Source organism: Protopterus annectens, chromosome 13.part0, assembly GCF_019279795.1.
Source record: "Protopterus annectens isolate FY-2018-M chromosome 13.part0, PAN1.0, whole genome shotgun sequence".
Taxonomy (NCBI): domain Eukaryota; kingdom Metazoa; phylum Chordata; order Ceratodontiformes; family Protopteridae; genus Protopterus; species Protopterus annectens.
In genome coordinates, this window is record NC_056747.1 from 816,543,542 (window position 1) to 816,568,236 (window position 24,695).

General features: G+C 41.2%; 1 protein-coding gene across 1 annotated transcript in view; it reads left to right on the plus strand.

Annotated features, from left to right (window-relative positions):
* Positions 1–24,695, plus strand: part of INTS2 (integrator complex subunit 2) — a 1,434,855-nt gene that overhangs the window by 674,971 nt on the left and 735,189 nt on the right. The window contains exon 10 of the mRNA XM_044054536.1: positions 8,812–8,926. Coding sequence (XP_043910471.1) covers positions 8,812–8,926 — 115 coding nt within the window. The remainder of the gene's footprint in view (positions 1–8,811; positions 8,927–24,695) is intronic.

A 24,695-nucleotide genomic window follows, 5' to 3' on the forward strand; every position in this document is an offset into this window, starting at 1 on the left:
GACTTTGCTACACTAGGACACCAATGATGCACCTTGTTCCCCCATTTGGATCGAAATTTTGTGATTGAAAATATAACTATACCTCTGTTTGAACCAGCAGATTCTGCAGATACTAAATTTCTAACCTGGAAGACTGTCCTCCTAGTAGCCATTACCTTTAAAAAGAGGGTTTCAGAACTTCATGTTCTGTCATCGAAAAATTCCCTTACTTGGTTTTCCATCAAGACATGGAACCAACCATCTGATATTGCTAATCCTCGTTCATTCCTTACGCATGCATATCAGTTCTGACCTCGGAACCGAGCCAGCCATTTTCTAAGCTCACGTCAGCTACAAACTCTCAAACTAAATTCTTACCCATAATCCCCCTCTCCCTGTTACCCCAGATTTCGTTTGCCGCATTGCCATTCGGTCGTGTCAAGCTGCTTCTCTTGAGCTAAGTATAGTTATTTGTTGTCAGAATAGTCATTTGTATAACTTTTTCTGTCAGAAAAGTTTCTGTTTCGTTGTCTCTTACCCTATCGCATCCAGCGACCATATTTTTGTGAGTTTTTCTTTTTTCTCTACACCTTTTACCGTGAGGTATTTCTCCCCTACCATCATTGGTAATCTTCCTTTTTTCTTACCTTCGGGTATTCTTTTGTACCATTGCTGGTACCCTTTCTACTATCCCCTTTTTCTATCATGGCAGATAAGAAAGGTAGTTTGGGTTTTAAAAGGTGTTCTGATTGTGGACACAAATTACCTATATCTGATGCACACTGTTTGTGCGTTTATTGTTTGGGGGCGTCCCAATTATCTGTTGACCCGCCCTGTACTATCCATGAAAATTTTTCTAACAGAACCTTGTTAGAAAGGAAAAACAAATTGTTGATGAAGGGACTTCTTAAATCTCCCTTTTCAGAGGTTATTTCTGGGTCGGAGGCCTCAAACTCCTAGAGCCCATAAGAAAATTTTGGATGTTCCTGCTAAGGCCAAATCTTTGCCTTTATCCCCGGCTGGGGACTCCCGCCAACCAAAACCTAAAAAGGCTAAAGTTTCCACTCCGGAGCTCACTCAAGTCAGCCCCAGTGCTTTCAGTGCCTAGACTTTTGGCACCGAGTCCTTAGGCTCCATTAGTGATCTTGGCTCCATCTTCTCCTGCAGGCTTTACTATATCAGCACCGAGGGGCTCCTCGGTTCAGACCATTACTACTACTGTATCGGCACCGACTGCTCAGTCAGCGCAGACCTTGACCACATCGGCTCCGACATCTTACTCTGAACCGATGCCTCGGTTGTTGGCTCCAATTTTGTCTTTTCCAGCTTCGGTACCAACAACCACTTAGGCACCGATCCTTGTGTCAGTGCAGACCGTGACCTCGGCACCGATGACTTCCTCAGTGCAGACACCTGTAGTCCAGTCTCTCTCGGCAAAGTTGCTCTCGGTGCGGACTGGTGAGGTGGGCACCAATTTGTCTCTTCTGTGGACAGGCCTGTTTCTCCCTCAGTCTCCGTGAGGTCCACTAGAAGCCTTTCCGAACACGATGTGTTGCGTCTTGTGGATCAAGTGCTTTTGGCCAGAGGTATCCCACCCCCCAGGACTTATCCTTCCTTGGGAGGTGATCACCCATCTCCAAAGGCCCCTTCTTATTCTCCTCCTTCATTGCCTTTGAAGTCCATTGATATAGCACAGTCTTCCCCCTCTGCGGTTCCCTTTATGGATCTCACTAAGGAACAGCAGTTGCCTTCGTGGCAGGAAAGATTTTCTGCGACCCTGGATGACAGTTGTGACATGCGTAATTTGCTGCTCCACAGCCATCTGGGGACTCTTAAGTCAGCAGGCTGAGCCACTTAGGGGAGGGGTGACCTCTGTCCTGGACTCTCACTCCTCTTCAGGTGGACCAGCTTTTCAACTGATGCAGAAGGCTTTCGCTTCTGCTAGTAATACTGGACTGTCTATCCCCCCCGCCCTCCTCTAGTGCACTGGTTTCACAAGTCACACCTAGAAGACACCGGGTACAAGGTCCTCAGGACATATTCCCACAGGAAACCCCTTTTCCGCTGTCTTCCCCAGCTTCTCCCTCTGAGGAAGTCCACTGGAAAAGTTTGTGTAAGAGGAAGCACATGGACTCCACAGAGGAGTCTCTCACTGAAGACACATACTTTGATGAGGAGGAAGGATCCCCTCGGTCACCCTCTGAGGTATCCTTCGGTGATATCCTCAGAATCCTTAAACAGAGAGGTGACTGGCAGCCCTCTAATCTGACCTCTGAGGAGTCTGTATTCCTGCAGGCTTTTCGCGTCAGGCCCCCCTACCTCCTGGGTTACTCCACCTGCCGATGAACTTGTCCAGCTCATCGTGCAGCATGCGTGGAAGGCTCCTGACACTGTCGAGGCTATTCCCCGGAGGCCAGATAAGATTTTGTCCCCTCCTGCTATGGATCCCCATTGGTCAAAAGGTCTTCCTGTGGATGCTCTGGTGGTGGTGGCCACAACAAAAAAAGATCTGGCAGAAGAAGAAAGCCAGACTGTCCATCCACCTAACAAAGAGTCCCGGGCCCTGGACAGGATAGGGAAGCACATCTTTGCTTCAGCGACCTTTACTATCAGGTCCCTGAATTATATGGCACACTTTACCAGGCTTCAAAGGAATCTGATTTCTGAGCTGTCTGAAACCTTGGCTGGTGCCATGTCTGATGAGATCCGTGACAAAGTGGCCTTTCAGCTGGCCACCATTGAGTCAATATCTAACTTCTCTATGCGACTGATATCTCACGCATCAGAAGGAGCATCTAGAGCGGCAGGTTCAGCTGCGGTCTTGAGACGACACGCCTGGATGCGCTTGTGTAATTTCATGGAACCCTTTAAGGCTTCCTTTCTTAATGCTCCCATTGAGGCCTCTTCATTGTTTGGACCCAAAGTTAAAAGCACACTGGCCAGATGTGAACAGGACGGTAAGACCCTTTCTGCCGTAGGTGTCCGTTATTCTTCCCCTCAACGTGCTTTCTCCCGAAACCAAAAGAGAGAGAAGATATGGTTCAAGAAATATCAGGGTCCTTTCCGTGATACACAGGGCGAGTTCTCCCCTAGAGGCAGAGGGGGAAACTCACAGGGAAGATGCTCCTTTCGGGGCTGAGGGGGTCCGTGTAACCAGGGTTCCAGGGACTCTTTCCCTGGCCAATCCTACCAGCGCTCCTGAAGAGCGGCCCAAATCCTTTCCTCTGGAGGTGGTTGGGGGTCGTTTCTCCTTGTACCCTTCTGCCTGGCTAGCCATCACCACCGATTCTTGGGTACAAAGGATTATAACCAGAGGGTTATCATATCCCCTTTGATATTTGTCCTGTCCCTTCAAAACACCTTCCCGACGTTCCACCCAGTCAAAGGGAAGAAGCAGCATTAGAGATAAAAAAGCTGCTAAGAAAGAGAGTCATCGAAATAGTCCCTCCAGACCAGATAGGATCCGGATTCTACTCGAGACTATTTTTGGTGCAAAGAAAACCGAGGACTGGAGGCCAATTTTGGATCTCTGTGTATTGAACAAATTTGTGAGAGTACAAAAATTCCGGATGGTCACAATACAGTCTATCCTCCCGCTGTTGGAAAAAGATGATTGGATGTGCTCGATAGATCTTCAAGATGCGTACTACCACATAAAAGTGGACAGGCCATCAAGAAGATTTCTGCGCTTCCATGCGGGAGCCAGTTACTACCAGTTCAGAGTACTGCCCTTCGGACTCTCTACAGCCCCCAGAGTGTTCACAAAGTGCATGGAAGTAGTCAAAGCTCATTTGCGACTTCAAGGATTCCAGGTGTTTCCATACCTAGATGACTGGCTCATTTCCACCCCCACCAGACATCTACTGGAAGAAGCCCTGGCATACTCTCTCCTCACTGCACAAAGGCTAGGCATAACCATAAACTGGCCAAAATCCAATCTCACCCCATCTCAGTCGACAGAATTTATAGGGGTTATCTTGGATACAAAGAACTGCAGAGCTGCCATTCCAGAGCACAGAATTTTAAGGATAAAGCAACTGATTCCAATCCTTTCAAGGGAGGAATCCACAGCTCACTCTGTTCTACAGCTGTTGGGTTCCATGGCAGCCTCCATCACCATTGTCCCCCTGGCCAGGTTTCATATGAGGCTTCTACAATGGCTACTGCTCACCCAATGGTATCCTTTTCAGCATCCTCTTTCTGCCAAGATTCGAGTAACCCACAGGTGCAAACAGGATTTAAATTGGTGGATGACACAATCTGTCACAATGGTCTCGCCCCTTCTCCCCCCAGCAACCCAAGGCCACAGTGACCACGGACTCCTCCCTGATGGGGTGGGGGGGCTGTGTCAGGGACAGACAGTCCAAGGCACTTGGCCTGAACTGGAGGCCCATCTGCATATAAATGTTCTAGAGCTGAGGGTGGTGCTTCTGGCGTTGCAAGCATTCCATCTCCTGCTGCCGTCTGGGACGATTGCGATTCAATCAGGCAACATGACGGTGGTCTGGTACATCAACAAGCAAGGTGGAACCAAATCGTACTCCCTTTGTCGAGAGGCCATGAGGATATGAAAATGGGCGATAGCTACCAACCGTTTTCTTCTAGCAACGCACATTCCCGGGAGTTCCAACGTGATAGCAGACAGATTCAGCAGGTGCATTCTACAACCTTACGAGTGGTCCCTGAATCCCTTGATAGTGGCGGAGATCTTCCACCGCTGGGGCCATCCTTGCTGCGACCTCTTTGCATCCCCGACCAACTACAAATGCAGCAACTACTTCGCCCTGATTCCTACTCCGGGACAGTCACCCAGGGACACGCTAGGCCACGATTGGCCCTCGGGTCTTCTTTATGCATTCCCACCTTTTCCCCTCATTCCCAGTTTCTGAAGAAAGCCCATTGGTTCAAGAGCAAGATGATCCTCATAGCACCATATTGGCCTCGTCTTATTTGGTTCCCCTTCCTTTGGCCTCACCTACTAGATCGACCATGGATTCTCCATCCAACCCCGGAGTTGATCTCACATCCACAGAACCTGATTCATCCCAACTTGAACAGCCTGAAGCTCACATCTTGGCTACTCCAATTCCCTTGATTGCCAGGCAGAATGATCTTTCTTTACCAGTACGTGACATTCTCATTGCATCTCATAAGTCTTCCACTAGAATTACTTATCTAAGCAAGTGGAAAAGATTTACCTGTTGGCTGAAAGATAAATAAGTAGATCCCTTCTCAGCACCAGTGTCGATAATACTAGACTATCTGGCCGACCTTTTCCAATCGGGTCTATCGGCCTCTACAATTGGAGTTCATTTGGCTGCAATTTCTAATTTCCATGAGGGTATCCAAGATTCCTCTCTTATGCTCACAAATTGTGCAAGACTTTCATAAAAGGTGTGAATCATCCGAAACCACCTTTTAGAGAACCTATTCAACCATGGGATCTGTCATTAGTTCTACAAGCTCTGACAATGCCACCCTTTGAACCAGCTTCTTCTTGCGACCTCAGGCATTTGTCATGGAAAACCTTGTTTTTGGTCGCTATTACTTCTGCCAGATGTTTCTCTGAGCTTCAAGCTTTATGTATCAAGAGTCCATACTTGATTTTTCATAGAGATAGTGTCTTTGAGAACGAATCCTTCATTTCTGCCAAAAGTGATCTCTGAAATGTCTATTAATCAAACCATTGAATTGCCAGTTTTCTTTCCCAACCATTCAAACAGAGGAGAGTATTGCCTACATACACTAGATATCCACAGGGAAATCTGTTTTTACTTAAACAGGACTTGGTCCTTTCGTAAATCTGACCAGTTATTTTTGGCCTATTCTGGACCTAGATTAGGATCTGCTGTTGCTAAGGTCACATTAGCTAGATGGTTGAAGGACTGTGTGACCTTCATTTATACACAACGTAATCCCGTTGCCTACTACCATGAAAGCTCATTCAACAAGGTCGGTGGCAACATCTGCTGCCTTCCATGCCAGAGCTTCTTGACATATGTGCAGCTGCAACTTGGGCTACGCCTCATACCTTCATCAATCATTACAAATTGGATTTGGCCTCCAGGTGAAGAGCATCTTTTGGTTCTATGGTGCTCAGGAATGTCCTTCCATGAGAGCCTCCCAGGAATAGAGGTAGCTGGGGACTCTGTCCCATGCGTAAGGAATGAATTAGGATTAACAATATCAGATAAGGAAGTTATGTCTTACCATAACGTTCCATCTGTATTGTTGATCCTCGTTCAGTCATTACGACCCTCCCTCCTTCCCCCTCCTGTGGCTTCTAGAGGATCTCACCATCCGGTTCTCTTAGGTCATTTGACCAGAGGTAGCCTCTACCTTCTTTTGACTTGCAAACTCAATCTGAGGTAACAGGGAGAGGGGGATTATGGGTAAGAGTTTAGCTCGAGAGTTTGTAGCTGACGCGAGCTTGGAAAATGGCCGGCTCGGTTCTGAGGTCGGAACCGATACCCATGCATAATGACTGAACGAGGATCAACAATACAGATGGAACGTTATGGTAAGACATAACTTTTTTCCATTCATGCCCAAGATAGCCACCCTGGTGAACTTCAACCAGTCAGTTCACTAATCAGTATTCTTTCCAAATTTTTTCTATCAAAGGTAAATATCAATTACATTATTTGCATGTGCACAGACAACTTGGATTTTATATGTATTGGACAAAAGGTTTCAGAAAAGATGATCAGTTGTTTGTTTCTTTCACTAATGCTAAGAAGGGTCAAAAGTCACTAAAGTTATTACATCAAGAGCTGTATGCTGTTATGTATTATATGACTGTTTTGAATTCTTGCATTTGATCTTCCCCAGAAATGAACTTGTAACACTCTACCCTAATGGACATCAGATTTTCTCAGTTTATATTACTCCTCCATGGGGAGATGCCCTGACTACTAGACTGAGAGTGCACTTTGTCAGAGCTCAAGCCACGTTTGCTGCTTTCTTCAGGAGTTTGCTACTTGAGGAGATTACTCCCACTGCTACATTGTTAATCTTGCCTACATTTGGTAAACATTCAAGTTTAAACTCTCTCTCTAGATCGAGAACTTCCTTTGGAGCCACTGTTCTAAGAGGCTTATTGTGTTAGGCTGCCCAATGTTTGCCAGAGATTCTGTACAGTAGTTTTCAGTGTCCAGACAGGACCAGAATAGATGTGTAAGTTTTGTACTTAACAAAACATTAGCTTTATCTGGTCTCTCTTCAGACACTGGAACAACCCATCCACCCTTCCTGCTCCAAACTGACTTTTCTAAAGGGATTTGTAGGAGCTCCAGACTCCTTTTGTTCTTTTTGATTCCTTATGAAATAATGTAATATCTATAGTACAATTATGTTTATTTTACTAGGTTTTTCACTTCACTCGGTCTGGATTACTTCTCAGAGGAACATGAATTTATGGGAGAGGGGAGGAGTTTGAGCTTGCAGGAGTCTTGCTGCTGGAAAAAGGGCACAAAGATGACCAGCCCACTAGCTTCTAGTGTTTGGACAGAAACCAGAGAAATGTAGTGTTTTTTTAAGTACATAGCTTATGTTCTCTGCTTCCCCACTCTGTAATATTGTCTTGTAAACTGACACAGATTGCAGTCATAAAGTTGCTCATTCTTTCTTTGAAACATTTATGTCGGCTATAGGTAACCATTTGAAATGTCGGGCTCCACTAGAGTGACTCCTGAAACACAGAGACTGAATGGCCGAAAAAAATTGACTTGCATACACAGTCTGAGGTGGCCATTTTCTCCGATCCTACCTAGAGATATGGGTCCGCTTTCAAATCTTGAAATATTGAATTTCAGTATATCGAGAAGAGAAAGTTGAATACCCACTACAGTGAAAAATTAATTAAAACACTGAACGTCAGTATGTGACCCTCTGTATTTCAGTAGTCTCCACCACACAAACAAAAACACACACGTGACAAACCACCCTACAACATTACAAACCAACAGAACTCACACACCACGTAACCCAAGAAATCTACATATAAGCCCCCCCCACACCCCTATGCTACTTAAATATACCATCTCCGAGGTCGCACTACAAGAAACAACGTAGCAAACCCAACCCACTGCTATGCACCCTAAACGTCCACTGCACACTTTCACACACACACCCATGAAAAACACACACACTACACATTTACAAAAATCCACACTTACACACACACACCTAACCTACTTCTAACATTTCCAAAAAGATTAAAAAACAAAACCTTAAAACCCTTAAAAACACAAACTTGCCTATTTCTGGACATAACTACACATCGGACACCATGTCTAAACCCCAGAATACATTATACCTTAAATAGACAGCACACTATAGGCTACACACCACACCTACCACAAATTCGAAAACTTAACTTTCGTTAACATGCAGTTTCGAATAACTGCACTTTCATTATTTTCATCTGGAAATACTGAAATTCGCTATTTCAGTATTTCGAGATTGGAAAGTGGACCCGTATATATAAGTTCGGGGGGGGGGGGCTGTACAAAAAAGGAAGTTTAAAGGAGAAGAGCAATTTTCAAGATTGGCTCTTTTCCTGGGTTTTCGGTCTGTTTTTTTCTGCTTGTCAGTACTCAGCATTTCAAGTGCTGACATTTGAAATGGGAGTCTAAATATTTGGTTTACTTTGCTGTTAAACAGGGCAGCTCATGTTAGTATCTGGGAAGAATGAAAATATTTTGCTTTTTTGTGGCTAGGAAAGAAGGGGAGCAGTAATTTATTTTTCCTCTGCTTACTAATATAAAAACAAACTGCTTGTAACATATTTGATCAAGTATTGAAAACTTATTCTATTTTTTTGTGTCACAGTGCTGCTGGAGTCTCAGCTTCCTTTGGAGAGATGCTGTTATTGGTAGCCATGTATTTCCATAGCAACCAGCTGAGTGCTATCATTGATTTAGTCTGCTCAACTCTGGGAATGAAGGTAATACTAAATGTTACCCTGAGTGAACTATTTAACACTTAAAATTATATTTTTTTACTTTTTTTTTTTCATTCAAACTTAGATCAGAAATGCTAGTTATGTTATATATTGTAAATATTTATATTAGTAATGGTTATTGCATTCAAATCTGTATGTTGTTATATGACTGTTGGTTTTTCATTATTGATCTTGAGCTGCCTCAAAAATGAACTTGTGACACTTGGTTTATTTGGCCCAATTAAATGTAGCTTTTGGGTTTCATCTTTGTTGAAATTGCTTTTTATTCACTATTTGACAAGTATTTCAGGGCTGTGAGTGATCTCTCATGGCTGTACTTCTGCATTTGCTGCAGAGGAAGAGATTGTACAAGTGCATACATAGTTGATTGTTGGTGCTGATTAGCAGTGTCTGATGGCTGTAATACCTAAATAGGGTAAAGACACATCATATCCAGCTTCATAAAGGCCCACTTCAGTCCAAAAACATGATTATAGTGTCTGTCTATAATGGCTAAAAGAGTGGCAAAGGTGATCCCAAAGTTGATAGGCATGGATTAGTGTGGTTTTGTGGAGGGGAGGTAAACATTTGACAACTTTAACAAAACATTGATGATCCAGAGGGAAGCACAATTTAAGAGAAATATCACTGTTGTTGGTGGGTCTTGATGCAGAGAAAGCATTTGACAGAGTAAGCTAGAAGTTTATGAGCAGGGCAATGGAAGCATTTACATTATCTGATAAAATTGTAAGGTTGATTAGCAGGTATATGACGAATTGGAAGTGAAAATTCAAGTGGGTGGGGTTCTCTCTGATAATTTATGTTTTAGCAGAGGAACCAGGCAGGAGTGTCCTCTTCCCCCTTTATTTACAGTGTATTTAAAACCATTGACAAAGAAAGTAAGAGATTCAGAAGTTCAAGGGTATAATTGGCCTGGTAGTCAAGAAAAGTGGATTCTTTTTGCAGATATTTTATACCTGATAGAACCAGAAAAGGACATTTCAGTGTTGTGGAACGTTTTGAGGCAGTTTCAGATCTTTTCGAGATACAAAATTAGTAAAGCTAAAACAAAGGCAATAGCTGTAAATTATGTATTTGCACATGAATTGGTTCAGGAATATCCATATTTATGGGGATATGATAAAATGAAGTACTTAGGAGTATGGATTAAAAAGGATTCTGGTGTGGCAGCTAATGATATGTGAGAAGAGATTGAAAAGATAACACAAAAACTGAGAAATTGAAACTGTTTATAGAGATGGGATAGCAAGGTACAAGCAATTAAAATGTTTTAGTACCTTTAGTTTTATACACAGGTCAGGCATATTTTTATCAACCGGAATAGAAGTTGTAGATAGCAATTAATAAAGAGCTGAAGGAGGTTTTTACCTGGGATGGGAAGACGGCAAGAGTCAAGTGGGATAAGCTGATTCTTCCAATTGAGCAAGGCCGTTTGGGATGACCCGATTTGAAGAGGTATTTCAGAGCTACACAGTTAAGGCTCCTATACATAGCACAAGCAGAATCCTATAATTCAAAGTGGAAAGGGATGATGATGAAACAGGGGAAAGCTCAAGAAACAAGGAGAGACTGGGATTTTGGATGCAGATCCTTAAGGAAAATAACACCAATGAAAAACAATTGTATCCATAAAACAGCAGGTAGTGTTCTAAGAACTAAGCCAACATGGGGGTGGAGAAAGGAGATTCTGCCAATAGGGATGACTGCAGTTAAGGGTATATACAATAGGCAAGAGGGGGCTGGAATTTATTGGAGAAAACTGGTAAAAGAGCCATGGTATTTGGAGAAAATAATTAGAGAAGGAAAGGTAATAGAATGAGAAGAGGCCAAACATGTATTTGGACTGTAGGACAGAGACGCCTTCCCTGTCAGGGATTGATATCAGAGTATAGGCAAAGAGAAAGAAATAGGGGGTTCCTAACTGAAAGACCAGCACTGGTAGAGTTTTTAGTAGAATCTAGAGCAGAAGCTGCTGTTAAAAAATGAATAATTAGTAGAGCATACAAAATATTGGATGATAACTATAAGAATCAATCACAGGAGGTTAGAAACGTTTATGAAAGGCTGGATAAGCCATTTGCAAAGAAACAATGGGGGATATGTGTATGTCTCTCAAATATGCAACAAAGCTTAGAAGATTTAGGATCTTTGCTTGGAAGAGTTTACGTAGGTATTTTTTTACCCCAAGTAGACTCCAAAGTATTTTTCCTCAGGTAGACAGCAAATGTTGGAGGTGTGATGGGGAAGAAAGAGGTAACTGGGGACATATTTTCTGGGAGTGTAATGATTTGGCAGACTTTAAAAATTCCCTGCAGACTGCTCCGTCTGAGATACTGGGTGAGCAAATTGGTGTAATTAAGGAGTTATTTATGTATTTATTTGACATTTATTGACCGGGTTAGTCCAACAGGGACAGAGCCCTTTTTCAGTGGAGACCCAGGGAGAAAAGCTCCACAGTAAATGCATTCAAATTGGATTGACTTACAGTTATACAAAAATATCATATAGACATGAAGAATAACAAATTAACATACATGGCAATTAGAATCTACATTTCAGCATGAGGAGGTACAGAGGGAGAGTACATTAAATAATACAGAATAGTATTTTAGCAATTGAAAGTTATATACCAGAACAAATAAGACTGGCTGTGAATAGGGGAAGATATGGTCAAGTACGAAAATAATTTTTTAGGTAGCAGTGTTGCAATAGAGAGAGAGAGGAAAAAGGTATGGTTTCACTGAAATAGTAGCGAGATGAGAGAATAGGATACATCAGAGAGATGGGTTCAGTCGGTGGAGATAGCACAGACATAGTTTATTTTTCTTTTTGAGTTTTTACTGCCTTTCTGAATTGGGATTTGGGTCTAATGTGTCGGATGTGTGGTGGTAGCTTATTCCAGTTCTCAGCAGGGTAACAACAATAAAGGTTTTTTCCTATGTTGATCTTGGGTTTGTGAATAGTGATGAGATGTTGTTTAGAGCTCCAGAGTGTTCTAGCAGTGGAGTAAGGGCAGATGATAGATGTGATGCTGGGGCAGAAAGTGGAGTGGTATAGAATAGAATAAATCAGAAGCTGAGAGAGGAGGTGTTTATGGGGGAATTCGGACCAGTTTAGTTTTCCGAGAACTAAGCAGTGATGAGTGGAGTATGGTAGTTCAGCAGCAAATTTAGCTACCTTGTCAGTGGACTCTAGTTTAGAAATAAGTGTAGCCTGTAAGTTGGTGAGAATTTGAGAGCCGTAGAGAAGGGTTGGTATTGGGTAGGCATGAGATAGAGCTGTTTTAGCTGTACTTGAGAGAAAGTTTTGGTTTCTATAAAGGAGACCAAGTTTTTGATGGGTTTTCTTAATGTTAATTAGAACATGCAGGTCAAATTTTAGCTGGTCATCGATAATCACTCCTAGTAGTTTGGTGTGGCTTTCTACTGAGTTGGGTGTGTTATTGTGGAAAGAGATGGTGAAAGATGATTTCAGGTGGGACATAGTTTTTGGTATGAAGAGTAAGTTCTTTGGATTTAAGATTAGGTTTAGGTTGAGCCAGTTTTCAATAGACAAAGAGGAGTCCTGTGTTTTAGTGTGAAGTTCAGGGAGTATATCAGCAATGGTGATGACTGTAGAGTCATCTGCATACTGTACTAGTGATGAGTATGGGGTAGAGGTAGATAATTGATTGGTAAAAATATTAAATAGCAGTAGTCCAAGAATTGACCCTTGGGGAACTCCCATCTGTATATGAAGTTCAGGAGAGGTAGCAGAACACCATTTGATAGATTGGAAATGGTTGCTGAGATAACTGGAGAATCATAGTTGTGGTTGACAGGTTTAATTGAAAGTGTTTGTCTAACAGTAGCGGGTGGGAAACGGTGTTAAATGCCTTTGAGAGGTCAAGAAAGAGACAAGAGACTAGTTTATTCGGGTCTGTAGCTTGTGAAATGGTGTTTGTTAAGGAGATGAGAGCAGTAGAGGTACTATGACCAGGACGAAAGCCATGCTGGGTGGGGGTGATTAGGTTCTGTTGTGTAGGATGTTGTAGGATTTGTTTGTGAACACATTTCTCCAAGATCTTGAAGAGGGGTGATAGAATTGCTATGGGCCTATAGTTGCATAGTTCAGTGGAATTACCTCCTTTATGGATGGAAAGAGTGTAGAACCTTTTCCATATGTTTGGGACTTTAGTTTCAGTAATAGATCGAGTTTGCGGCTAGTTGGAAAAATAGTGGAGGGAGGCCATCTGTTGAGGGTGAACAAGGTTTAAGCTTAAGGAGCAGAGATTTTATATATCTGGTGGATACAGTTTTTAAGCAGAAAGCAGAGGATGTGTTAAAGGGAATAGGAGGGGAGTAGGGTTGGGTGGATTTAGAGTTTGGATGGTTGATAAGTTTAGAGATAGAGTCTATGAAGTAGGAGTTAAAGTTAGTAGCAATTTGGAGAGGAGTGATAGAGGGGCTTGGCTAAGGAGTAGATGGGTTACCAGGATGAAGGATTTGATTACTTGTATGCCAGAATTTCTTTGGGTTATGTAGGTGTGTTTTAGGGGGATTAGAGTAATAGTTTCTCTTGTCATTGATTATTGCTTTCTTAGTAAGGTTACGAAGGTGTCTATATTGTTGTAGGTGACAGGGCAGTTTGAGTTTGGTCCAGAGCTTCCAAATGTTGTCCCTTTGAGCCATGAGGGAGTTAGCCAAGGGGATATGGCAGATTTTATTCTGACATAGCCTATCGGGACAAGGGAATTGAGTATGTTATGAAATATATTATTAAATTCTGTGACAGCTTCATTGAGTTGTAGCTGTCTGAGAAAGTTCCGGTTGATAGCTGAGAGTTGACTGTTTAGTTCATTAGGGTCAAAGTTATTTAGATTTCGGCATGCTTTGATTGTATGGGATTTGAGTATGTATGGACTAAAATTGGAGGACTTTGGTTGGGCAGTGGTCACTGAGGGTGTCAGGAAGGGTTTCCGGAAAGTGATACTCATGGGGATGTGATACTAGGATCCAGTCCAGTATAGATGAATGAGTAGTGGATTTAGTGGTATAAGTAGGTGTAGTTATGAGTTGGGTGAAACCATGTAAGTTGATGGAGGTGGAATGGATACTTTGGTGAGAGTTGACCGGTTGATGCTGACATCTCCCATGATTATAGTCTAATTATGGAGGTCAGATGAGAGAGAGGAAAGAATATTTTCCAGTACTGTGATGATGTCACTAGGTGGAATGTAGATTTCAGCAATGTTAAAAGAGGTGTGGGGATTAATTTTACAGTTAGCAAAAAGAAGTTCTGCAGGAGAGTGAGGAGGGGAGGGGGACACTAGAGGGATTAATCTATTTTTATGAGCTATGATACAGAATCAGAATTGATTAGATGTAGTAAGGCCTTGCTGAGTCTAATTACGGTGGCTGCCAAAAAAGCAGTTACTAGATAATGGAAATCAAAGTCTAAACCAACTTGACTAGAAGTAGTGAATATAGGAACAGAGATAATACAACTGGAATTGGGATCTTTAGAAAAGGGTTGGAGCAAATTACTTAGGAAAAAATGGGAATTGTGGGAACAATATTTGCAGAGGTGGAACTAGGTTTAAAGGAACTCAGGATTTGAATGAGCTATGTAATGTTTGACTGATAATGACTGGATAGATTATAAATGATGTATAATGTTTGCAACTACAATTATGTCAATATGGTTTGTGATGTATAATGTTTGCGACTAAAATTATATCAGTATGGTTTGTTTTTATTTATATAAATGTATGATTGCCTATGTCATACGCGATAATTTGATAAAGATGTTTCTTCTTTAAAAAATGTTGATTAGCGGTGTCAGCGGCGAAAAAAGTAGCACACTTGCCTTTGGTGCAGTACAAGGTGGGGGGCGGGTGTTGCATTCCTGAGTGTGCCATCTTTCAGATGAAATGTTAAAATTAAAACCCCATCTGCTTAGTTGGTGGCAGCTTGGGTGGATGTAAAAGTTTCCAAGACACTATCAAAAAGAGTAGGCGAAGATGTCATTCCTTATTCACAGTTGTGTTGTTCCCTACAATAGGGATATCCTGTCAAGGGTAGCTATATGTCAGGCCAGCATACAAAAGTTTAGGTCCTTCCTTGCACCATATGTCATACATCTGAACCATAAGGTACATAAGGAAATGTACAAGCTCAAAACCCCAGAACAGCTTTGCTGTCTGTCCGAACGCAGCATTTTGTTTTTGGTCCATAGATTGCATGCCTGTGTGCAAACTGACAAGCCTTATATATCATATAGATAAATGCTTTTTTTTTTTTGTTTAGGCTCTATTGATTGTAGGTACATGTCATCCAAAAAGGGGAAATGTGATTGTAGGAGATAGATTCCCCATAAGGACAGACACAATAAATACCTTATTGTTTAGGTGCTGACCAGAATCCTAAACCGTGTTCTGTTTGCCAAGCCTTCATTCCTAAGACTTTATACATTCACCTTTCTTCGCTCTCCATGTATCTTTAAAGTCAGTGCCTTAAGCTTCTTGCTTATGGTACCGTGGCTTTGGAATCTTCCACCCTGGACATCCAGTCTTATTTGAAGAAGTTGGAAGAAATTGAAACCAAAGACTTTTGCCATCTAGCCCCTGTAGGATGCCTTTGTTGTGCTTGATGAGAACACCACAGACTGTTTGGTTTCTGTGCCTGCTCCCTCTATTATGACCTCATTGGAGGCCAATATGGAGCAGGCTTGTTCACACCTACACTCGGGCTGAGCCAGCATCTGTTGAAGACAAGGAGGAGGAACTTTGTATGGTAATTTTGGAAGGGCCTTGGGGATTCCATAGATTCTTGTCTGGGAAGAAGTTCTGCGTTCTTTAATAAAGGTACGTAGGGGCTTGGAACCTCCAGGGTATGTTAGGTGGACATTCCTGTTGAAAAGAAGCAGAAAAAAGGGCACATTGCCACTATTACTGAGGACCCCAAGAAAGAATGGCACAACTTAACCCATGTTTTTTTTTAAAGCCCTGATGGCTTTGAAGCCTCCTCAGTCCCTTATCTGATTGGTCTTCCTCCTCCTTTCACTCTTTTGAAAAGGACTAGCGAGACTTCTGCTGCTGATGAAAAAGATTTAAATTCAGGGGAGTAGTCTCTAGGTTACTCATCTTAGATTCAGCTCTTGCAGTGGCTTCTGATGAAAGATGGTCTTTCCCTGATTCCCTAATAGAGGAAATTTCTGTTGGGAGTACTATTCCTAAAATGATGTAAGATTTCAGATGGCTGATGTGCAGAAGTATTATGCTCTGCAGATGGATTCCCTACACCTTCTGCTGTGCCTCCTGTTCTTAAAGCCCTGTTAGACAGATTTAGATCTGCTTCTCAAGACTGAGAGTCTCAACCTCCTGCTTCTTTAAAAAAAAAAAAAACAAACAAAAAAAAAAGGTTTTATAAGGTCTGTGAGGCTCAGAAGTTTCTTTATAAGAATCCCTCTTCAGATCCCTCTGTCATCTACCTCTAAGCTGACAGACCCACTAAGCTTCTTGCTTCACTTAAAATCATGTCAGCGGATAAAGATAGCAGAGCCATAGATATGGAAAGAAGGTGTACAGCTCTGCTACCTTGGCTTTTCCTTCTTTCCAAATTGGGAGAGGTCGCAGCTGAATATGCTTGACTCTGACAACAAGGCTTCAGCTCTTTCTTTACTCAGTTCTGCTTCTCAGGTAGCTAGATATTTGATTAAGCATAGCTGTGATGCTGTTGATGTTTCTTCAGGAGTGACTGCATCCAGGTCATTCATTCAGAGGTATTCCTGGCTTTGGCTTTAATCTCTTCCAGGGGATGTCATTACTAAATTGTTAACATTCGCCTCTGGACACCCAAAATTTGTTTGGTTTTGAAGGTGCAGACCTTTTTAAGGGGTTACATGACAAGGCCAAGGTTATGAGGGAGCTCAAGCAGATATTCCTTTCCCCAGTTCTTAAGTACCAGAGGAAATGTCTTTTTAAAGCAAGCTGTTTTGTGTGTAGACATTAAAGGTAGCCCTTAAAGGGTACAAGTTCCTCTAAAATTACTTTTCCTGAGAAACCAAGTCATAACTCCAGGGAACAGGAGTCTTCCTTTTCTGACAAACCTGCTTCCATGTGAATAACTTCCTCATCATCTCGGCCAGATTCCTCAGAGACTTTCTATCCTTTCCCATTTGGCACAGAATTAGTGTACACAAGTAGTTCTGTCTATAATTCACAAGGGTTACAGAAGGGTGTGGAAGTCCCTTCCTCTGTTTTCAGGTATTCCAGACCCTCTCTCCTTGCCAGTTACCTAATTTTCCTCCAGTGATTCAAGGCCTTCTGTCTCAGGACACTGTTCAACCAGTTCCTCCATGCAAGAAGGGCAAGGGTTTCTGTTCTAGGATGTTTCTCATTTTCATGAAAGAAGGTTCTTGGAGACATATCTTGGATCTTTCCCTTCTCAACACTTTTCTGAAAGGTCCCTCCTTTAAAATGTTAAGTCTTCAGACTCTTTTTCCAATGCTTCTGCCTCAAGCCTTTCTGGATTATCTAGACTTTGAAGGATGCTTATCTTCATAATCTTATTCATCATCTTCATGGCCGGCCTTAGGCATAGGCGAACTAGGCGACCGCCTAGGGCGCCGTACAGGCCGGCCTTGGAAAGGGCGCTATTTTTAAGTGTTTATTTTAATTAATAAAATCTGCATTCTTCTTGGCTCCCTGTTCAGGAAGCCTGAAGCATAGTGTGAGACAGGTTGAGCGGCGCCCTCCCACTTACAGCTGCAGGAGGGGTTGTGCACCCTTCCACTTACAGCTGCAGGTTGCCCCGGAGACTTAAAAAAAAAAAAAAAAAAAGGAAAACATCACGGTACACGAATCTGGAACATCAGCATACATGCGTCATGACACCAGCATGGACATAAATACATTCTTCAAGCCTGCGCGTAATTTAAACAAGCAGTTCTTTTACGCCAAGTCCGTGTGTCCACGTGTAGCCATTTGCTTTAGAAAGAAGGTAAGTGTATGCGTGTTTGTGTTTTTGTAATTTAAACCGCTCACTTCAAAATCAATTTTTATCGACAAGCCCTAATCATTAGCCCCGTGTTATTAAATATGATGATTGTTGAGAAAAGGAACAAAGCCCTAAGTATTCAAAGTCGGAATACAGAGTTTTAAAGTCTTGCTTGCCACATCAATATTTCAGTTAATAGAGTTCAGCACTGCAAAGTGATTAGAACATTGCAATATTTCATACTAGTAGTTAATGTTACAACATAAGGAAATGTAGTTGCGCTTGCTTACTTTTGCAGATTGGCTTAACATGTGCACTTTTATTAAAGTTTTCCCCTTGCTGCATAGCCATCTTAGTACTTTGATTTTTGTAATCTACAATCACATTTGCAATAACTGAAAAACTATTACTCTTAAGTGCAATGTACACAATAGCCACATACTGGTTCACACTCCTAAACTTCAGAGGGAAGGACCACCGGTTATGATGAAGCAAACTTTGTAATCTGCAGCACAGACGTGTTCTGCACAATGTCATAACAGTTCAGTGCTCTGAGAGAACAGTTACGGGCAAAATAAGTAAATACACACATACAAAATACAGCCGGCTACTCAGGTATTCTTGGCTAAAACTTAAGATGCATAAGTAGTCTGTGCATCCTAGTGTATGGTAAAAAGTATATGGTATGAACTAACTCCTGGCAGTGATGATTATGTAGCTCTGCCTCATTCATTCATGTTTTGGTCTTGTTATATTCAATTAAGCTTTTGACTGCTATGAGTTTAATTCGATATAAAACAGTTAGTGTTACTATGACAATGATGTGTTGTTATGAACAAAATTTAAATGCACTTGTGCTATTTTCAGGGCTTTTTTGTGCACTGAACTATTATTACATAGTTTTAAATATTAAATTATCATAAAAACTATTATAAAATTGCACGATGACAATGTTTAGAATGGATGGAGTTCCTTGAGTACTGTGATAACTTCTGAAGGGTTTGCTACCACAAAAAGCTTGTGAACCACATCTGTGTAGAGATAACTTCAAAGCAAGTATGGCCCTAGTCAAATGGCTGCTGTAGTGTCAGGAAAAGAGCTCAGTACCACAGACAGTATTTTTTTTTTCTTTTGGGTTAATTCTTGAACAGTGTTCATCAGTTCATCAGGCTCGTTGTGACCTGTGTTGCCTTGGTAGAGATTATCATAGCATTCTATGGACATCACTGCATTCTTAAGACATTTTTCCCTGAGCTGCTTTTAGAGCTATTGATACCTGAAGAGAACTGATTTACACAAATGTAAATGTTGTGTTATGGTTTCTTAAAATTATTATATTTCTGCTTATTCTCTGAACATCAACATACAGACAGACTTTGAATGGTATGAGATCTCACATTCCAATCTTTGCTGAATGAGCATGTAATTTGATAAACCGAATTGTGAATGTAGCAGTTACCATAAAAAGCAGTCTTTGATGTTGCATGGAAAACAGGTTTTGACACTAGGCTTTTCTGTCCCATTTGGTATTCAATGACATTACAAGAACAGAGCAATGCATTGATGAGGCAAATGTGGTTTTGAATGAGGACCAGTTGCTGACATTCTGTGACAAACTGCCAGCTTATACTGAATCTGAGCTATTTATGTACAGCTGGAGAGAGAGGGAAAGAGAGCTGTTGTATGGTGCCCATGTTGTGGTAGTATTTATCTATGATCTACATATAAAGGCCAACATATTAAACTATGATAACTTCTGAGTCACCAGGCTGACTTGTAACTAAATGAGTGTATGATGTGAAACTAAATGAATATCATTCCAATATGACACCTTGAAACCCAGTACCTCTGAAGAAACTTCTTAGCCCCAGTTGCACAGCACTACTTACTCAAGTACATATATCATTGAAATACATGTACCAAAATTAGGTGAGTTTCTTGCAGTGGCAACAATGACAAAGTAAAGACAGCAGTATCTACATTTTAAGGGCAGATAAGGGTTCTATACTTCTAAGTATGTCCTCCTTTGCATGAGATGCCTAGCAGCTATGAACTTGTCATTTCTTATTGCAATATTACCAGTTTACCAATTTTTAATGTAATATAGGCAATTAATTTTTCAAGGACAACATGCACTGAATTTGTAGATGAAATACTAGATGTAAAGTTTGCCACTGGCAATCTCTTCATTAGTAACAGATTTCTTTAATGTGGAATTGTTCAGATGATTTCTCTTCTGCAGAGATTGTTTGTATTGAGTGATATTGGTGGATTGTAATGACAGAAGTCTGAGTACCTTTTATGGTTGGAATTTTTTGAAATGGGTAGTTTTGTCATTATTGGTGTATATATTTTGTTTCTTTGCTTATTAAAAAAATGCTTAAAACTACAAATGTAAAACACATTCTAACAAGTGGTGCTGTTATTACATAAGGAATATAATTTAATGCAATCAGGAAGTTGAATCAAAGAACAAATACATGTATGCATGGCCGTAAAAATGTGTGCAAGGAGTCTGTTTTGAAAATAGCCCAAATGTAAACTGAATCATCCACTGACCAGATGCATTTTCTATAAATATGGGTTTTCATGCAGTTTCAGTGGCAGAGAATTGCACTGTTCATGCTAAGCCTGTTTTCATTGCAAGATTGTATTGTTTATCAAATGGCTCTCTGTGTTTGTGCTATTCTAGCTTAAGCTTCTGTACACAGAGAGAAGAGATGTTGCTGTTCTACTTTCACTGAGCTGTAAGGTTTGCTCACCTACCCAGAGTAAATTAAACTGTTTAGATTAACCTAAACAAGCCTTTGAACAAAGGCACATAGGCTTCTATTTTCTGAAGACATGACTTTTATAGTAAAGTATGTGTGAAGGAGTAACAGATAAAGCAGGTTTATTAAAGGAAATTTCCATCTTCACTTGCAGTTTAAACTACATTACAAGGTATCCTTTCTTCTATGCATTTAAATAATTAAAGGAAATGACTGGACTGGCATTTTTGGGGAGTGAATGACTGGAGTGTTTTTTTTGGGGGAGTGACCTACCTGTGGGCATGGCTCATATGGGGTGTTTCATGAGTATATGGGTGGGGCTTAAGGGGCGCCGGAGCGCTACTTCGCCTAGGGTGCTATATCAGCTAAGGCTGGCCCTGATCATCTTTCCAATAAGTTTTTACAGTTCTCTGTATCCTCCTCACATTAAAAGTTCTGTGCTTTGCCATTTTGTCTTTCTACAGCCCTGAGGGTATTTACTAAATGTCTAGCTCCCATCGTAGCCTATTGCAGACTTCATGGCATTCAAAATGTTCCTTATTTGGGTGACCTCATTTAAGATTCTTCTTGGCAGGTTCTCTTGCAGGATCTCGAGTTCACAGTGATCCTTCTTTATGTTGTAGGCGTCACTTTAAATTGAAACACATAATTTCTGACAACTTCTCAGGATCAGTTTTTTTTTGGGTTGCAGAATTCAAACTCTTACCATGACCACCTTTCTTTATCCCCCCCCCCCCCCCAAGGTCCTCTCTTTGACAACTTTCTTTCAGTACCTTCTTCCTCTACAAGAGAATTCCTAAGAGTCTTGGGGGTCATGACATCCACTATCCCCATGGTTCCCTTTGCAAACCTTTATATGAGGAAGTTCCAGTAGTATCTGAAGGCAGTTTGGCATCACCATTCTCATCCTCTGGACCTCCAAATTCCTCTTTTGCCTTGCCTTATCTAAGGAAGGAAGTAAAGAATTTCTTTGGATCAACCAGATATTTCTAAATCCAGGCATTTAGTTCGGTCTCCTCAGGAGGTGACCGAGCACATCATTTTCAAGGAAATGAAGGCTTTGATCGTGGCTCTTTAGGCCCTACATTATCTTTGGTCCCCAGGACCACTCACGTTCTTAACGGACAACACCATGGTTATGTGTTACATAAACAAGCAATAGAGGACAAAGTTTTACTGCCTTTGCAGACTGGTCCTCATAGTATGAGACTTTACAATTCACCATTAGTTGGTACTTTAGGCAGTCTGTTTCCCCCCAGTTTGAGCAGATCCGTGAAAGATCTTTACTAGCCAACTGAAATATGTACAATCAAACCAGGCACTAAATCAACATGGCTGCTGAATATAATTTTATTTAACAGAGTAAGCGCTTTCACGATTTAAAAAATTGCTTCATCAGACTATCCTACAGTGAATGAGTAAACCATTTAAATACTTCTCATCCAATCAAAACGAAGCATCCACTTCCAGTTTTATACGTTCTGCATGTAAAAAAATAACCTTTTCTATATCCATAACATATCCTATTCAAAGATGTCAACATAAACAAAATAAAAATAAAACTTATGTTAAAAAACATTCATTCAATCTATACTGAAGCATCAATGGGGAGTGTTCGTGCACGTAAAGCCGATTTTAAAGAAACAGCATCGTTAATACCAGGTGGCTTTTCTGCATTAAAGTGTACTATCCACTTCTGTTCTGCTTACTCTCTTCTATTCTTTAAGTCCTCTCCCCTAATGCTTTCATTTAGTATTTCTAATACAAAAAAAATCTAAAACTATGTTGTGACCCTTCTCACTTCACGTGTCATGCCAGAACATTACTATCTCTAACATTCTTAGTATCTCTTATATTCTCAATTGTATGCTCTCTCAGAGAGCGATTAGTCTTTCCTGTATAAAATGCACTACATGCTAGATGTACTAGATGTAGTATAGTACATTCTTAGATCTACAGTCAACATAAAATTTACATTCTATAAAATATCCTAACTGGAGGTGCATATAACTCGTACCTGAATGGATAAAGCGGCAATCACTACTATTCCTACATGGATAGGTCCCTTGTCTTTGTGAACCCACTAACAGTCTTTCTCTGTGTCTTATAACAGAGTTGTCTCTTAAGAGAGAAATTATTTTTGAAAGAGAAATTGTCTCTCACTAATAATATCCTTAAGTTCATCTGATGCACTCAGGATATTCCAATTCCTTTTAGTAATATCACAGAAAATATTCACGTCACTAGAATATGTCAAGGGGACTCTCATACATCCATCTATGGACGGACCCAGTGCTTTCCTGCTTTCTAGAGATAGTTCTGAAAAATAAGGTTTACCTTTTCTCCCTTCTCTCAACTAACATTTGACTAATACAATTATCCTTCTCTTTCTGTGAATAGACTCAATTCAAAAAAATCTCTCTTTAAATTAGCAAAGGGAATTTACAACTGTGTGCCATCATTGTAAAGCCTCATGATCCTAAGAAACTGCCCCTTTAAAACATTCCTTGAAATATGTCTAGGGTGCATACTACTTTTATGTAGAAGAGTTATTCCTACTAGCCTTCCTATACAAGTTTGTCTTAATAGTGATATCCAAGAAATCAATCTTTCAATAGAGTATTTATAGGTAAATGTTTATAAACACTACGTAGCATGCAGGTATTCTATAAAGTGAAGTAATAATTTAGATGAACCACGCTAAGAAAAAATATATCAACAAATCGTGTATACCATAACAGATACATACTAAATTCATTGTTATGCAGCACAGAACTCTGCTCCATTGTGCCAATGCAAGGTTGGCGCAGCTATTGTCACAGTCTGTGCCCACAGCCACGCCAGCTTTCTGCAGAAAACAATTTATCTTTAAAAACAAAAACATTGTTCTCTAAAACAATGGGCTGGATTCACGATGGCTTGCACGGAGTATAAGAGTAGAGTAAGACTCCATGCAGCCATCATGTCCGACGAGCGATCCACGAACAGCCTGTAGGGGCGTGTAAGAGAGCTCCTAAAACGGCTCTTACACGGACAGGGTTTGGATATGCAAATTACCTCACTTGCAGCCGAAAGGCATGCAAATGAGGTAAATTTGCGATCCAGGAAGCACAAACCTGTCCGTGTAGGAGCCGTGTTAGCTGCAGAAATGTACTCAGTTGACAACTGAGTACCGTTTTGCAAATAGCACAGTGGAGCCTTGTCAGCTCCAAATAAAGGTTGCATATGTTCCAGGAAGCATGCCAATGGCCAAATATGTGGCCACTGGCAACGTACCCACATGCAAAACTAAAATAAAAATGTTTATTTTTTTCGGCGATTACCGATGTTTAAACGTAGTGCAGCGCTGCGCAAACGGGCTGCGCTGCAAAAAAACAGAAAAATAAATAAAAATTTAAAACCATCAATTTACAATGTAAGGGAATAGCAGGCTGAAAACAACATGGCCACCGAGTAGGGGTTGCTAAGGGGGGAAGCTCAGTGTAAGAGATGTAACTAAGCATTAGTAGGCAATCCTATGTAAATGAGTGTTAGGATACTGAATCGCACTTTTACATAACAAATGAGCACATTCCCTGGAGTGTAGGAGTAGGATAAGGGGAGTAACAGAGTAGGAGATAGGTGACATCACAGGGGGGTATGTATGAAAGAAGTGAAGCTCATTGGAGCAGAGTGGCATGTGAAAGCTGTCAGTTAGACATCATGGAAAGAGGTGTGTCAACAGGTAGACAAGGGTAAGCCAAGAAATGGAAGGTGTACACTGTGGATAACACCAAAGTTTCTTGCTGAGCGTGCATGCACGCTGGGAAGCCCGAGTAAGATGGAGTGTACGCGTGTAAATGTGAGTGCTCGCTTTTAAGCCGGAGTAAGCATGTAGAAGCCTGTTTAAAGACTTGTAAACGTGTTTGCGCTGGTGTGCGTGCGTTTTAACCCGAATAAGCAAGTTGTAGTCCATCTAAGCATGTGTGCGCGCGTGTTAGCTGCTGTGCGCATGTTTGCCCT